This window comes from Mobula birostris, chromosome 18 (assembly GCF_030028105.1).
Source record: "Mobula birostris isolate sMobBir1 chromosome 18, sMobBir1.hap1, whole genome shotgun sequence".
In the NCBI taxonomy this organism is placed as follows: Eukaryota; Metazoa; Chordata; class Chondrichthyes; order Myliobatiformes; family Myliobatidae; genus Mobula; species Mobula birostris.
The window spans coordinates 36,955,597-36,972,552 of record NC_092387.1 but is presented as its reverse complement, the minus strand read 5'-3'; the positions used below and the strand labels follow the sequence as shown (position 1 = coordinate 36,972,552).

Below are 16,956 nucleotides of genomic sequence, written 5' to 3'. Positions count from 1 at the left end.
AAGTTTTCCCTGTGCATGCTGACTCTATGCATTGGCCTATTTTATCATGTACCCGAAACCTCAACCTTAGTAATAGACATCTTACAAACCATTGCAGTCAGGCTAACTGACCTATAATTTCCTTTCTTCTGCTTCTGTCTCTTCTTAAAGATATTTGCAATTTTCCAGTTCTTTGGAACCATTCCAAAATCTAGTGATTCTTGAAATAGCACTACTAATGTCTCTACAATCTCTTCAGCTACTTATTTCAGAACACTGGGGTGTAGTCTACCTGGTCCAGGTGACTTATTTTCCTTTAGACCTTTCAGCTTGCCAGGAAACGTTCTCCTTAGTAACAGCAACTACACTCACTTCTGCATCCTCATAGTCTCAAATTTCTGGTTTGCTGCTAGTGTTTTCCACAGTGAAGTTTGTGAGCCATTTCTTTGTCCCCCATTACTACTTCCCCAGTGTCATTTTTCAGCATCATATCCATTCTCACTTCTCTTTTACTCTTTAGATATCAGAACAAAAATTGATATTTGATAGTTTTCGCTATATCATACTTCATCTTTTTTCTCCTTATGAATTTTTAATTATCTTCTTTTGGTTTTTAAAAGTTTCCCAAACCTCTAACCTCCCACAAATTTTTTCTGTATTATATCCCCTCTTTTTTGCTTTTATGCTGTCTTTGACTTCCCTTGTCAGCCATGGTTGTAACATCGTCCCTTAAGATTATATCCTTTTCTTTAGGTTGTATGTATCCTGCACCTTCCGAATTGCTCCCAGAAACTGTAGCTCCTCTCTTATGAATCTGTTATTCCCTTTACTCCACAGTAACACTGATACATCTAACTTCAGCTTCTCCCACTCAAACTGCAGGGTGAATTCTATCATATAACGATCATTGATCTCTGACTCCTAAGGGTTCCTTTACCTTAAGCTCCTTACTCAAATCTAATTTATTACACAACACCCAATCCAGAAATGCCTTTCCCCTTATGGGGCCAAGCATAAGCTGCTCTAAGAAGTGACTTCATAGGCATTTTACAAGTTCCTCCTTATGGAATCCAGCACCAACCTGATTTTCTCAATCTACCTGCATATTGCAATACCCTATGACTATCATAACATTGTCCTTTCTGCATTCCTTTTCTGTCTCCTGTTGTAATTTTCACCCACATCTTGGCTACTATTTGGAGGCCTGGATAAAAATCCCATCCAAGATCTTTTTTACCCTTGCAGTTTCTTAACTCTGTCCACTAGGATTCTACATCTTCTGATACTATGTCACCTCTTTCAAAGGATTTCATTTCATTTTTTACCAACAGAGCCATCCCACCTCCTCTGCCTACCTGCCTGTGCTTTCAGTACAATGTGTATCCTTGGATGTTAAGCTCTCAACTATGGCCTTCTTTCAGCCACGCCTCAGTGATGCCTACAACGTCATACCTGCCAATCTCTAACTGCACTACAAGATCATCTACTTTATTCTGTATTCTACGTGCATTCACATATAACACTTTCAGTCCTATATTCATAACCTTTCTCAATTTTGCTGCATGTTACACTTCAACTCATCCCACTGCCTACAATTTTGCCCTATCATCATGACTTCTTCATTGTCTCACTACACATTGCATTGACTTCAAAACCAACATCCCTATCCTTCATCCTATCCCTCCAGTTTGGAAAGCACAGAATCAAATATCGCTGTGATGATTGTACGTTCTAGTATCAATTGTTTGGCGACAATAAAATATAAAGTAAAGTATAAAGTTCCCATCCCCCTGCTAAATGAGTCTAAATCCTCCCAAACAGCTCCAGCGAACCTCCCTACAAAGATATTGGTCCGCCTCGAATTCAGGTGTAACCTGTAATTTTTGTACAAATCATAGCTTCTCCAGAAGAGATCCCAAAAATCCAGAAATCCAAAACTTTGCCCCCTGCACCAATTCCTCAAACACTCATTCATCTGCCAGATCACTCTATTCTTACCCTCACTGACAAGTGGCACAGATATCAGTCCAGACATTACTACCCTGAAGGTCCCGCTTTTCTGCTCAAGTCCCTATATTTTCTCTTCAGGGTTTCTTCCCTTTTCCTACCTGTGTCATTGTCCCAACACATACCATGATTTCTGGCTACTTACTCTCCATTTTTAGAATGCTGTGAACTCATTCTGAATCATACCCGACCCTGGCCCTTGGGAGGAAACGTACCATCTGTGTGTCTCTTTCACGTCAACAGAATTTCCTGTCTGCTTCCCTAACTGTGGAATCCCCTATCTCTACTGCGGTCCTCCCCCCACCCCACCTCCTCTGTTGAGCCACAGAGCCAGACTCAGGGCCAGAGACCCGACTGCTGTAGCTTTCCTCTACTGGGTCATCCCCACCCCCACCTCCAACTCCCAATGGTATCCAACCCCCAACCTGTTGTTGTGTAGAAAGTCCATACTGGCTGCCTCTCCCCTTTCCCCCTTCTCACGGTCATCCAGTTACCTGTGTCCTGCACCTTGGGTGTAACTATGTCCCTGTCAATCAATCCCTCAGCCTCTCGAATGGTTCAGAGTTCATCCAGCTCAAGGATAACCGAAGCAAGACCTCCTACATTTGTAAAGTATTCCCCTACCCCAAGCAACAATATTCTATTAGGTTTCTTGATCATTTGCTTCACTGCATGAACATGAACATACAGATCCCCTCTGTATCTTAGATATCTGCAATATCTCACCAGTTAGATTATTTTATTACCAAAATAGGCAATATCATATTTTCCCACATTTGCCAAAATTTTGCTCACTCACTTCACCTGTCTTTATCCTCATTGTAGAAAAAACATAAAATACTGGGATATTCAGCAGTTCGGGCAAGTTCTACAGAGTAAGGAACAGAGGGCTCGCTTCTACAAAGTGCAGAAGGAACAAACTTCTACACTTTGGGCAAGTAACAACTCAATAATTGTCAAGGTTATACATATTTTATTTACAATATTGTCAGCGCTGAGACCTGAACATTTTAGTCTCAGATAACACCTTACAAAGCTTGCTAATCTGGATACAATTGTTAACATCACAACCCAACGTTATTGTTTAAAGGACCTCATTCAATGTCACTGATAAGCCACGGGCATCAACATACAGTTTAGGGCAATGATGCTTTGGATTTTTGGGCTGCTGGGTCACTGGAAGTAACCTGCAGGTAGGCCTTGAAGGGGAATAGTCATTGGGTAGATGAAGAATAATTACTGCGGTGTGACGGAGATAATCAGGCGAAGAAAAACTTGGAGAAAAAGAAGAGATAATTTAGGAAATGGAAAGATTGCCTGGAGAAAGCAATAGAAAAAAGTAAGAGTGATTGTAGGCAGAAGAACATAAATGTGGATGAAATATAGTGATGAGAGGAGAGTATATGATCAAGAGAGGGTAATATGTATTGGAAAGGTCAATCCAGAGAGGAGATATGTGAACAAGAAAAAGAGGATCAGGATTGAGTATTTTCCAACATTTTTGTTTTTATTTAACATTTCCAACACCTTCTGTTCACTTTGAATTTTTTCTGATAATTGGAACTCTATGAATGACATCCAAACTTTTGCGAAATCTTTATGCTATTGCTGTTTGCTGGATGGAGAACACTGACATTGCACTCCTTAGAAAATAAATGCATAACATTCATTTAACATTAACTAATCTGGTTGGTATTCTGAGTAAATTTTTGAAGCGGTCATGCTGCATGGCCAAATGACTGTTGTCTTTGAAACTTCAGTAACAAACAAGCCTGCCTGCAGCTGAACAATCCTAAACAATAAAGGTAATATGTCTAGTGTTGCAACGTAAACTTGTTCGAGCAACTTTCTGTCTTATAAAGGTGCTCAATGACGTGATCATATTTCTCCTGTGAAGGTAAAACTAGTTTGTGAGCATTGAGTGCGATACTCACGGTTGAAAGCAGTGCACTAACTAACCCTCCCCCACCATCTCTGCTACTGAAAACTAACTGGGAACTAGAACATTAACTGTTCCTCTTTTCTCAGATGCCTCCTAACCTGCTGAGTATTTCCAATATCATCTGTTTTATTAACAAAAACTGAGTGGGATCTGGACAATCTAATTTGAGCAAAAGAAATCACATAAGTATTTCCTGTGGATAAGAAAATGCAAAATCCTTCCATTTCGTACAGATCCTAGCTGAATCCTGCCATTTCACTGGATAACTGCTCTAGAACATAAATCAGTACAGCACAGGAACACACCTTTTGGCTCATGTTGTCTGTACCAACCATGATGCCAATTTACACTCATCCCATCTGTGTGCACATAGTTTATATATCTCCTTTCCTTGCCTGTTGATGTGTCTGTAAAATGTCTGTATCATATATGCTTCTTCCACCTTCCTTGGCAACATGTTCCAGGCAGCTACCACTCTGTGTAAAACACATGCCTCACAAATCTCCTTTAAACTCCCCCCCCCACCTTAAATCAATGTCCTTTAGTATTTGATGTAACCACTGTCTCCAAAGCCTTCACATCCTTCCAGTAATATGGTTACCAGAACTACACACAATACTCTAGGCAAAGCTCTCCAGTTTTTTCAACAGCATTCCAGACTAATCCTTCTAATATGCGAGGTACAGTTTCCAGTTAAATCTTCTCAGTTTCTCATCATACATTCACTGTCAAAGAAATTTATTTGTTTTGAAACCCAACCAGTAAAACATTATTTCTCATAGACTTGTGCTAGTTTTAAATGACGTCAAAGCATAATGACTGCAGTAGCCCGGGTATTTTTTATTCTCAAAATGCTGAAAATCGATCTGGCCTAATGAAAATATCCAATACAATTTAACATGGTTGTTTACAGTAGGCCTACAGCTGTAGTCTTTGGCCATTAATCCTTATTGTGAACCACACCATGTGCATATGTCACTGCTGCAACTTATTAAAATGATATTGTATTGAAAGTGGTACAGAGAACAAAGCACAGAGCAAATTCCAGATTCAAAGAACAAGGAAGAGGGATCCTTTTCATGAGGGGAATGTGCTGGAGTTGTGGGTAGGAAGGGGATGAAGGATTGTAATTGGTGGAGTGAGGGTGCATGAAGAAGACGATCCTAGCCAAGGGCAGCAAACTTCTGGCACATGTGCCCAAGACACACAGCATGCAGTGCCACCCCTCAATTCTTTAAACCCATTCATAATAAAAAAATACATAACAGTTATCTTTACTGCCAAATGAAGCAGCAAATTCTCTTCTACAATCCAAACCAGTGAAAAACTTTCATAAGAAACTCCTCATGCCAGCTTGGCACCAGCTAGACTGTTGCCAGAACACATCATTTCAATTGTCTTTTTAAAAGATTATTAACAATTTTAGAAATGTTTTCTAAAATGATTCATTTATTTAAATCTGTTTTTGTTATACTTTTATTAATGGTAGAACAATAAGTATGCATTAATAAGCTACAGGATTCATCCTTTTTCCTTAAAACATCCATATTATTGTTACTAATACATTAATCAATGATCATCTTTGCTCAGAGTTACCATGGCACACAAAAGAGCTTTTTAGTATATTATCACCAATTTGGGCACACACTCTCAAAGAGTTCACCACCCTTGGTCTACAATAACAATTAGTTCACCTCCAAGACTAACATACCCTGAGATATGGAACAATGCTTACAGATGCGTAAAATCTAACAAGGTATGTGAAGGTGAAATTGTTACATTCTGCCTTTTTAATTGGCAGGTATCACCTTAACCTACACAATTCCTCCCTTCCCCAAGCTAGTCAATCAGTGAACAGCCAGTCATTAACAGTTCTCACTACTCCTTACCTGCCTGCTCATGGACAGCAATATATATCTATATCACATCTATCTACCTAGCCGGCTGGTGGCTCCTGAGTTCGAATCTAGCTGGCTCCCTTAGACACTTCCCATCCGTGCTGCCATGAGCATCGATCTAGCAACTCAACCTCGTAAAAATAAGAAAGCCTGCTAAAAAAATGCCATCATGACGGCATCCCGATGACTCCACTCGGAGTTAAGGGCTTTAAAAAAAATCTATCTATATATCTATACATACATATATATACCCCTCTCTCAGTCTATAATTCTGATGGCTCTGCAGGAAGGATTCTCCTCCTGATGGGCTATGGGACAACAATGTCCCATAGATTTAGTATCAGAGTTACCTTTGAAAGTATCTTACACCATTCTTTGGGCACTAAAGAATCCTGAAGAGACTCTTCATCAATGTCAATGGGATCCCTAAGGAGATGGAGAAGCAAATGGAGTCATAGGATTACTCAGAGGATAAAGAGTCTCTGGCTGATATGGTGAGAAAAGGGCAACCAGCTTCATTGAGTCACAAAAAAAGGGAGAAAATCATGAAATATGTCGCACAAGGGGCGACCCCTGGCTGCAATGAAGTAGCAGGTGAAGGGTATCTATTATTTTAGCTCACACACAGGTGAGTCCACACTATAAAAATGCTCCAAATGAGAATGCAAGCAGTGATGCATAGTGAAATATTAAGTGCATTGCCTAGTTTGTTGACTGAACGTGCAAGATGAGACAGAACATGGAGAAGTCTAAGACCCTTGCCATGCTGCAAGTTCAAAGGACCCAACAGAGCCTTGGTTCAAGGTATGACGCACTCTTCTGTGTTAGCCACTTCAGCATCACAGCAGTTATTGCTTTCTTGAAGGCATCAATGGTATGAAATAAAAGAAAGGGAATATGCTGGAAACAGTTAATCAGTCAACATTTTTAATAAAGCATGTCAAAGATAGTTTCCCATTTGACATCGCCCTGAGAAACTCCTATGTGGATGTGCTGGGACAGGAATAATTGACCTCTGATAGTCAAGGTGTGCATCCAAGCATCACAGTGTTTTTCCCATGATGCCAATTGCCTTCAGATAAAATACAGGGATCTGCAGGCAGTCGTGTTCTGATAATCTTGATGGTCTTGCTCTTCTCACTGGTAAAAGATGGAGGTTTGTGAGGTATTGCCAAATACCACAGGTGTGTAACTGGATTGCACTTTATTGATGATACAAACAGCAGCCACTGAGTACAAATAATACGGAGAATGAAGTCATGATTATTGTTGCATTCATTGATTTAGGATCATAATTTTGCAATCCAAAAATCAGGAAATAATTTAAACAACGTGAACCAGAGGGTAATAATTCAGGATTAGACCTGAACAGAATGCTTGCAGAGTACTGTGCTCCTGGGCCAGATCTAGAAAGGTATGGACTGAATTGAATGATTTGGCTGACTTAAATTGCTATTCAATGTTCTTGCTGCAAGTCGTGCAGAGGGAAATTTAGAATGACATGCTAACATGAAGGTGTGGGTTGGTGGAAGTCAGGGAAGGAAGAAGATAATATGGGCAGTATCTGGAGCAGAAGGCTAAAAGAAACATAGGACCTTAAGAAAGAACAGATTAAGAGAAAATCAAATTTATAACCATTGAATTTAGTACTATGTAAGTGAACAGTCAAGAGATTGAAAACAGAATGGAAAACCAGAAACATGAATTGCAATAGAAGGACACAATATCTGGTTGTGTACTTGCATAGTCATGGCCTGGAAGGTGTGTAACTCTTGTTTGATTGTTATATACACAGTGGGCTGAATGATCTGCTTCTGTATCACAATTTTTCAAAAATATGAATGTAAATTTTTAAACCAGATGTGCAAAAGAAAACCTTATTTCTGCCCATGTATGGATTTTCAGAGTGACTTGGGAAAACAATGCATGATAAATATAGAGAGTTGGGATTTTGCAGGTGATCCTTGCCAACAATTTGGAGAGCCATAGGCTACTTGGATCAAAACCAACCCATGCTGAAAATTCTCCTGAAAATAATAAAGGACAAGCCCATTCAACCCAGCATGCCTGTGCAGCATTTTGGAATAGCAATTCAATTATTTCCACTCCTCTAAACTTTCTACAGTCCTTCAGATGTCTTATGTTTGTGTATGTTAACAATTCTTTCTGGAAGTTACACTTGAATCTGCCTCAATGCCTCTTTAAACAGTGCATTGCAGTTTCTCCTTACCGCTATTATTATTATTTTACCAGTTCTAAAACTGCATCCTCTTGCTCACAACTCTGCCAATGAAAGTATTTTGTGAAAATCCCTTTTACTTCTGAACTCTATTAAATCATCCATTACCCTTTTCTGCTTTAAGGAATTGCTTTCCTACACTTCGTTGCTTCCCTATCCATTATTTCTCCTTTAAAGTCATAAAATCAAAGAGACACGGAGTCATAGAAAAGCACAGCATGGAAACAGGCCCTTTCGCCCATCTAGTTCATGCTGAACCATTTAAACTTCCCACTCCCATCAACCTGCACCAAGACCATAGGCCTCCACACCCCTACCATCCATGTACCCATCCAAACTTCTCTTAAACGTTGAAATCAAGCTGGCATGCACCACTTGTGCTGGCAGCTCGTTCCATACTCTCATGACCCTCTAAGTGAAAAAGTTTCCCCTCGTGCTTTCCTTAGACTTTTCACCTTTCACTCTTAACCCATGACCTCTAGCTGTAGTCCCACCCAACCTCAGTGGGAAAAGCCTGCTTGACACCCTATCTGTACCCCTCATAATTTTGTATACCTCTATCAAATCTCCCCTCAATCTTCTACATCCCAAGGAATAAAGTCCTAACCTATTCAAACTTTCCATACAACTCAGGTCCTCCACTTAAGTCACTTTTAAAAATGTTTGGTGGTTGTGTATCACAATGTGTAGCTTGATGACAAATTTTGTTTGATATCACTACTTAGTATATTACGAAGATAGGTTGTTGCCATTGTTACAAAAACTTAGAAGTCTATTTTAGTGAGCATTTGATAAATTTCAGAAACATTTTAAGGACCATCCCATGATGAACTACTTATACTTCTATTCTTAAACCTAATAAAGGACAATGAATAGCACAAGACCAAATCTGTTAGTGTGATATTTTACCACAATAGTGACAACTGAGTAGACGTTGATGATCAGATTTGTTGGAATATTCAGATTAGATTGACCTTTGGAAAACTCTAAGATATTGTATCCCTATCTTTTCACTGCAAAGTAGGAAATGCTAGATTACCGTACCAGTTGTCCACAGGGCAAACGTGATGATTCTGCACTGCCACTGCATACCTGTGCAAAAGAGAAATCAGAGATCAGTTACTCAACCAATCAATTCATCAAAGCAGTGCTAAAAGTAGTTTAGAAGTACCTGCTGAGGACTGTTGGTAATGGCAATTAGAACATTCCACTTTTCCCATACACAAACAGACCGGAGAAAGCCGCTCACCCCATCAAACCTACTCCATGATCCAGACATTAACTTCTCTTGCAATCTAACTTCACCTCCCTATCTTGCCATATCCTAATAAAAAAAATCTACCAATCTCCATTTAATTCTGTTTTTTTTTTCATCTCAAGGCTCAACCATCTTTTTTATTTGAGAGCAATGTAGAACTGAAGGTGTAGGGCAGTGAGAGGACCGAAGGAAGGAAAAATTTTAGATATTCACATCCTTTATGTGAGGGGCTGCTTCCCTGAATAGTCCACGTCTTACTCTTACTCTGGTCTCCACCACCGAGTAGAAGTTGAATCCTTCCATTGTTTCCCCTTTACAAAGTAAGAGCGATATGAACACTCACATGGCTAGCTGGGTTTTAATCAAAACGGTAATGGAAGTTTGTCCGTAAACTTATGGCAGTGATTCAGTTAAGTAACAAAAACACATTATTTAGATTGTATAAATTCAGTTTGTAGCTAAATCATATTTTTCTGTACAAAACATTGTGTTCTAGAAAGTGTATCCTGTCTTATCAATATCACAATATCAACTCAGCTCAGCTGTAGAAGTTGCCTTAATGTCAGAATGCTGTAAGTTCAAATATAATGGCTGATGCTTTAGTGCAGTGGGGGAAAGGGGCTACATTATTATGTGGGGCTGTTTGTGGGAATGATGGCAAATTGATTGCCATTTTCTTTGGCTGACTTCACAACTTTACTTTTAAAAATAAAAGAAAGATAGACCTGCATTATGAAGCCACCGAATGTGCCAAAGTATTCCACAGCCTGTGAGTAGATTTGAAATTGAAATTGCTGTAATAATGTACAGTATTTAGTACATCGGGAGTGAGACATGCTAAAGTTCTACTTCAGGCCGAATCTGATTATTCATGAGTTAAGAAGTCTGTCACCACCAAATATTTCTTCAAATAGAATTTTGTTTTTAAACAAGCTGGAATGAAGCCAAAAAATCTCAAAAGGAAAAGCTTTCAGAATCTGGAAATCTGAAATGAAACAAAAACTACTGGAAATATCTGTGGAGAGCAGAACATTCCACAGATGCTGTCTGACCTGCAGAGTTTTGTCAGTTTCTGCTTGTACTCCAGGGAACATAAAGATAGATTTAGATGAAAATATTGGCACATTCTATTTCTGTTCAGTTACTATAAACAAAGAAAGCAAAACAAACTTAAGTTTTCACTCTTAGTTCCTTTGGAGACCTTGAACAGTGCAATTACAGATAGATTGCCAATGAATCGGCCATTGTGTTAAAATTTCAGTTTAACTATATCCACATCACATTAAGAATAAAATCTAAAAATGAAGAAAGAGCATTACCCTAGGGCAAAGTCTATACTTTTTTCCCTACCATCTTTCAAAGACGTGCAGGTTGGTAAGTTAATTGGCTTCTGTAAATTGCCCTTAATGTAATTGGATGTGTGGACACACAGGGTGATGTTGACGGGCTTGTGAGAGAGAATAGGTTGCAGGGAAATGCATGGGCATGGGATTGATAAATTTAGTCTGACAGCTGACAAAGACTCAATGTGCTGAACAAGCTCTGTCAATATTTGAAAAGCAAAATTAATAAAGAATGTAAGATAAACACATTTACACTGGGCAATCTCAACAGAAATATGCATCAAGACATTCTTTGTGGATGGTATCTTACGTCTCCTCTCTGTTCTTCCCAATCTCATTCAGTTGGAGGATATGTTCTCCCCAATAGTTACTAGAAGGGGGGTGGAGGGTAGATTCAATGTAGCCATGAAATGAGCAGATTCAGTAACTCCACCATGAGGCAGAATGAGCAGTGATGGAAAGCTGTAGGCAGGATCTTTGTTAAGGCCAATCCTAGTTAGGGAAGACAGCAAGTTTGCCCCAGGGAGCAAGAAGAAGCATTGCTTGTTCTCTGTCTTTGCCCACAAACACAGTTGTTAAAAAAAGCTTACCTTTCTCAGTTTCATTCATCTGGCAGATTTGCTGATTCCGGGGAAGTACGGCCCTAATCATTTATGTTTTTTCCTGTAACAACTCACCAGCAAATTTAAATTACTGATCCACCTACACAGATCATCCATGATTTAAGATGAAGATGCAACAGACATTCAAGGGTGGATTGTTGCCGGATTCTCAAGCAATGGAGCATCCCACTGCACTATTTAATCCAAAGGTTGGCGATTTTTCTCCGAGCTACTTCTAATTACTGCACAAGTACTATCCAAGTTTCTCCACCTCAGAATTTTCAATTCATCAGTGGAAAAGCCAGATTTCTAAGCTTCAGCATGATTGCCAGGAAAGCAGTGTGCAGAGGACCTCACACAGTGGACTTTCCACGAGGGAAACTGTAATTAGAAGTGTCATAAAAGCCGACCACCAGCAACAACTAAGGAGAAGAAAGCTGTTTCTGAGCTTGCAATACCTTCTTCATGAGCGTTGAACAATGATGAATTTAAATAGGCAAAATGAGTTTCACTCTCTCCATGAAGATCCATCCTTCAAGCAATTCAGCAGGTAAATAAGGCAAGTACTCTCTAAGAAAATGTTATTTCCCTGAGCATATCTGGCATTGACCACGATAGCTTTCTTCTCATCTCCATCAAGAGTTGTCAATTAAGAGAATGATTCATGAAGAACTCATTGAAAGGTTAGCCCAGGAGCCACATGGACACAATCTGTCATTTTCTATACCTTTGGAAAGTCTGCAGTCTTTGCAAATGTGTTTAGCTGCTTTGCTGAATTGCCTCTGCTGAAGAAAAGGTATAGCATAACAAAGATCTCTTTTAGCCTGGCAGGCAGGGTGGGACATAAAATTGTAGATGAGAAACGTGAAGCAAATACAGTGGTTAAAGCAAGTGAGTTCAGTAGAAAGGACAAGCAGGGACAGGGCAGGGAGCCTGGCTGGACTAAAATGCATTGACTCTAATACAAAAGGCCCTACAGGTAAGAGAGATGAGCTCAGAGCACGGGTTGGCAAATTGGCACAATACTTCAAAATAGTCATGGAAAACAAGAAATCTGGTCCTCAAATCCTAAACTGATGGAAAGGCTCATTTCAATTGCAGCAGACAGGAACTCTCAAATGTTAATTGGGGAAGTTACGGGAATGTCTCGCAAGCAGGAAAGATTTTAAAAATGGGATTAGTACCATATGTGCCTGTTGGAGTGAAGGGCAAGGCTGTCAAGATTAGGGAATCTTGCTTCAAGAGAGATATTGAAGTTTGTTCAGGAAAAAGGAGGCACAGGTCCCTCGAGGAGTCCAAGTGATAAAGGAAATTAATAGCACAAAAAGGGGCCATGATATATTTCTTGGTGGATAGATTAAGTAGAATCCTATAAGATTCTATAAATATATTAGGAGTAAAAAGTTAGCAAGGAAATGTGTATAAATTCCCAGGGCCTAACCTGGTGTGCACTTGGAGCGTTGTTGAAAAGAGAGATCTTGAAGTTCAAGTATATAGTAGTTGAAAGTTTTAACACAGGAGAGTGGTGAAGAAGGCATATGCTATTCTTACTTTCATTAAACAAAGAATTGAGTATAAGAGTTGGGCTACCTCATTACAGTTGTACAATGTTAGACTGTACTTGGAGTATCATGAGCAATCAAGGAAGGTATGATAAAGCTGATAAGGGTGCAGGAAAGATTCACACAGATGTTGCCTAGATTGGAGGTCTTAAATTATAAAGATTGATTGGATAGTCAGGTCTTTTTCCCTGGAACGAAGGAGGTCGAGAGATTATTTGTTAGAGGTAAATAAAATTATGAGAGGTATTGATAGGGTTGGTTGATAGCCAAGAGGGCATAGGTTTAAGGTAAGAGGGAAGAGGCTTAAAGGGGATCTGAGGAGTAAATTTTTCTCACAAAGTGTAGTTGATCTCTGGAATGGGCTGCCAGGTGAGTAATAACATGTAAGAGGTTTCCAGATAGGTAATTAAAAGGGTATGGTATAGAAAGGTGTGGAATTAATGCAGACAAAAGGGATTTGTATAAATAGGCATGACGGTTGGCATAGATGTAATGGGCTGAATGGTCTGTTTAGATGCTGATAAATCTATGACTCTAATTTTCAGGATCTAGGCATCACTAGCAAGGCCAACACTTATTGCACACCTCTAATTGCCCTGGGAAAGTGATGGTGAGCTGACTTCCTGAAACTCCATGGTGCTGTTGGGCTTGGAGTTCCAGGAATTATATCCAGTGGTAATAATGACCAACAATGTATTTCTATGTCAGGCGGAAACCTGCAGATAGTGATCATATCTCCACTAACCTGCTGTCCTTATCTTTTTCTGAGAGGTCAGGCACTGTTAGAATAGTCTGGCTTTGTAACTGGTGCATTTTGCAAACTGTACATGCTGCAGTACTGTGAATGAATACTTAGGTTGTTTGATGGGGTGCAAATTCAGCAGGTTGTGTTACCCTGAATAGTGTCAATTTCTTGAAAGTTATTGGCATTGCAATGTTCCAAGCAAGTGGTAATTACTCCATTGTGTTGTTGATTTGGTCCTTGTAGATGTTAGAAATGTCTTGGGGTGTCAGGAACTATATCACTCACCGCATGATTCTCAGCCACTGAACTGCTCTTGTAACCACATTACCACATTATTTATACAACCAGTTGAGCTGTGGTTCTCGTTAATAGAGATATTTCAACATTATTAGCAGGTTGGGTTTCCTAGCTGTAGACTCAATGAGAAAAGGGAACATATTCCACGCCTCCCCCCACCATTGAGCACATCTGCAAGAAGCACTGTCGCAGGAAAGCAGCATCCATCATCGAAGACCCCCACCACGCAGGCCATGCTCTCTTCTTGCTACCATCAGGAAGGAGGTACAAGAGCCTCAAGGCATGCACTACCAGGTTCAGAAACAGCTATTACCTCTCAACTATCAGGCTCTTGAACCAAAGGGGATAACTTCACTCAACTTCATTCAGCCCCATCACCAAACGGTGCCCACAATCTGTGGACTGGCTTTCAAGGACTCATCTCATGTTCTCAATATTTAATGCTTATTTATTCATTCATTCATTCATTTATTTCTCTTTCTTTTTTGCATTTGCACAGCTTATTGGGTTTCTTTTTGCTCATTGTTTGTTGTCCCTCCTGGTGGTTGTGGTCTATCATTGATTCGATTGTGGTTCTTGTATTTATTGTGATTACTTCTAAGAAAATGAACATGGGTTCAAAAGAAATGGGTTCTATATAATGACATACATGTACTTTGATAACAAATCTATTTTCATCTTTGAACTTTAAATGGACTGTGATTTGGAGGGTAACCTGTACGTGGTAATGTCACCATCTGTCTCCTTCTCTTGATTATGGGAGTCAAAGGTTTGAGAGGTCAGGGTATCATAGGTAATTATCTGCAGTATATTTTGTAAATAGTGCATGGTGCACTCATGTTGGAAGGATGCACATTATTCAGGAACAGTTATTACCCTTCAACCATCAGGCTTCTGAACTAGTGTGGATAACTTCACTTACCTCAACTCAAAACTGATTCTGCAACCCATGGACTCTACAACTCATGTTTTCAGTATTATTTTTATTTATTATTATGATTGATATTATTTTGTACTTGCACAGATTGCCTTCTTTTGCACATTGGTTGTTTGTCAGTCTTTGTGTTTAATTTTTCATTGATGTTATGCCATTTCTTTCTTCTACTGTGAATGCCTGCAAGAAAGTGAATCTCAGGGTAATGTACGTCAAAAGTAGGTGGTTACTCACTTGTTAGAGATCAATGTTACTTGCCATTTATTAGCAATGTCAGATGGTCAACTTCTCAGGAGATCCAATTGAAATTGGACTAATATCAGCAAACATCCCTATTTGTGATCTTCCGTCGGAAGGAATTCCATTGATGATGAAAAAAAGACATTTGGGCTGAGGACACTAAGCTGACAAATTCCTGTGCTATGTTCTGGTCTCATATTACCCCAAGTGATATGATCAGAAGATGCTGGAACTATGGGAAATCAACCTAAATATAATATTTCATCCGAGCTTGGAGTCCATCAACAAGTTCTGACATGAAAATATTTAATCAACAAAGCCTCAGTAAAACATTATAGGTACAATCGGTCACAAATGCCTGAATTTATAGTAATGTCTCAAAAAAATTTAAAATCCAAAGTTATTAACAATGCAAACAGCAATTAAAGAACTTGGAAATCTGCTAATACTATTTAAGAAAATTGCTTTCTGTGTGTTTCCTCCGGTCCACCTCAAAACCAGCTTGGAGGAAGGAATCAAATATAGTTCAACCCAGCTCTAAGATGAGTGTAAATGATAAATCTGGCAGATACCTATTATGTGATTACTTTAAATAGATACTGAACCACTAAGCAAAAGTTAGGCTATGCACTTGAACCCATCCAGGCTTCATTTAACAGCTTTCAGCAGAAAAGTGAAAGAATTTTCAGTGAAGTCATTTAGAATCATTGAGTGCAATTCAAATTATAGGGTGAGATCTCTCATCCACAACTGGGTACAAAACAAATTTTGTCATGAGCAGATGAAACTCCAACCATTTTAAACAATTGAATGTCTGCAATTAAGCATCACATTAGGAGTTTATGAAGGCAAGTTTAAAGTAGGTCACAGTCTAGGTAACATGTAGATGGCATTAACAGATAATTGACAGCATTAAGGGTTCCTTCAGGTCGTCATAGCTGGGGGTCACTATAGTGGGATCATCTCCCAGTACCTACTAAATGCTCCCAATGGTGTGTGTCTCGAATAGCCTCTTACAACCAGGTTCAGCTCCTGGTCTTCACGTGTCTCTTAACTACTAAACCAGGCAGAACCACTTCTACTGACAGGAGAAGGGGCAAAGGTGAGCTACTGGTCCCTTAAAACCAGTCACTTCGGGCAGATAAGGCTCGTCAGTCATGGCTGGCAGCTCATCTAGGAGAAGGAAAACTCTGGTCTCAAACCTCCTCTGCCTTGCGGCCATACCCCCTCATGGGGAAGGCTTCAGGAGTAGACCCCAAGGAAAACTCCAAAGCTGGAGTCCCTAAGGCAGTCTGACGTTGAGTTCGACACTGACCGGCAACTCCTGTGATGCCACTGGTGCCAAACTGTATCAGTCTTTGCTGTTCCTCAATTGCATGGAGAGGGAGAGCCTGCTGCATGGGCAACAGCTTGCTCTCCATATCACACTGCCCTGGCTTGCATATTAGCTTGTGTATCAACTGTACATAGACAGTTAGGACACAACAACTGTGGTCCACACCAATCAACGGAGGCCTCATTAAGAGTTGATAACTGTATAGGACTGTATGGTCCATACTGAGTACATGTAGCAGTAGAGGTGATATCACAAGTGGCTGTTAGTAGAAATCATAGTAATAATTGATAATAGTATTGTCGTAAACAGTGGCAGCATGGACGGCAGTTTATTGGATCAATAAAATTGGAGTGGATCAGCCATGATAAAGTGGTGGAGCAGACTTGATGGGCCAAATGGCCTAATTCTGTTCCTATATCTTACGGTCTTAAGTAGGTGTCTCTAGAGGCCATGTATGAATCAAATTGCATTAATGTACTGTAGCTAAAATACATACGTACCAGTATAACCTACATCATGAATAAATGACAATATAGTTTGTATGAAGAAATGTAGGCATTTACAGCACAGAAAG

General features: G+C 39.6%; 1 protein-coding gene across 2 annotated transcripts in view; it reads right to left on the bottom strand.

The window, feature by feature from the left end:
* The window catches only part of LOC140212057 (transmembrane protein 150A-like), a 78,555-nt gene that overhangs the window by 52,835 nt on the left and 8,764 nt on the right, over positions 1–16,956 (bottom strand). For both annotated transcript variants that reach the window (XM_072282522.1, XM_072282523.1), the window contains one exon: positions 9,110–9,157. In XM_072282522.1, coding sequence (XP_072138623.1) covers positions 9,110–9,157 — 48 coding nt within the window. The remainder of the gene's footprint in view (positions 1–9,109; positions 9,158–16,956) is intronic.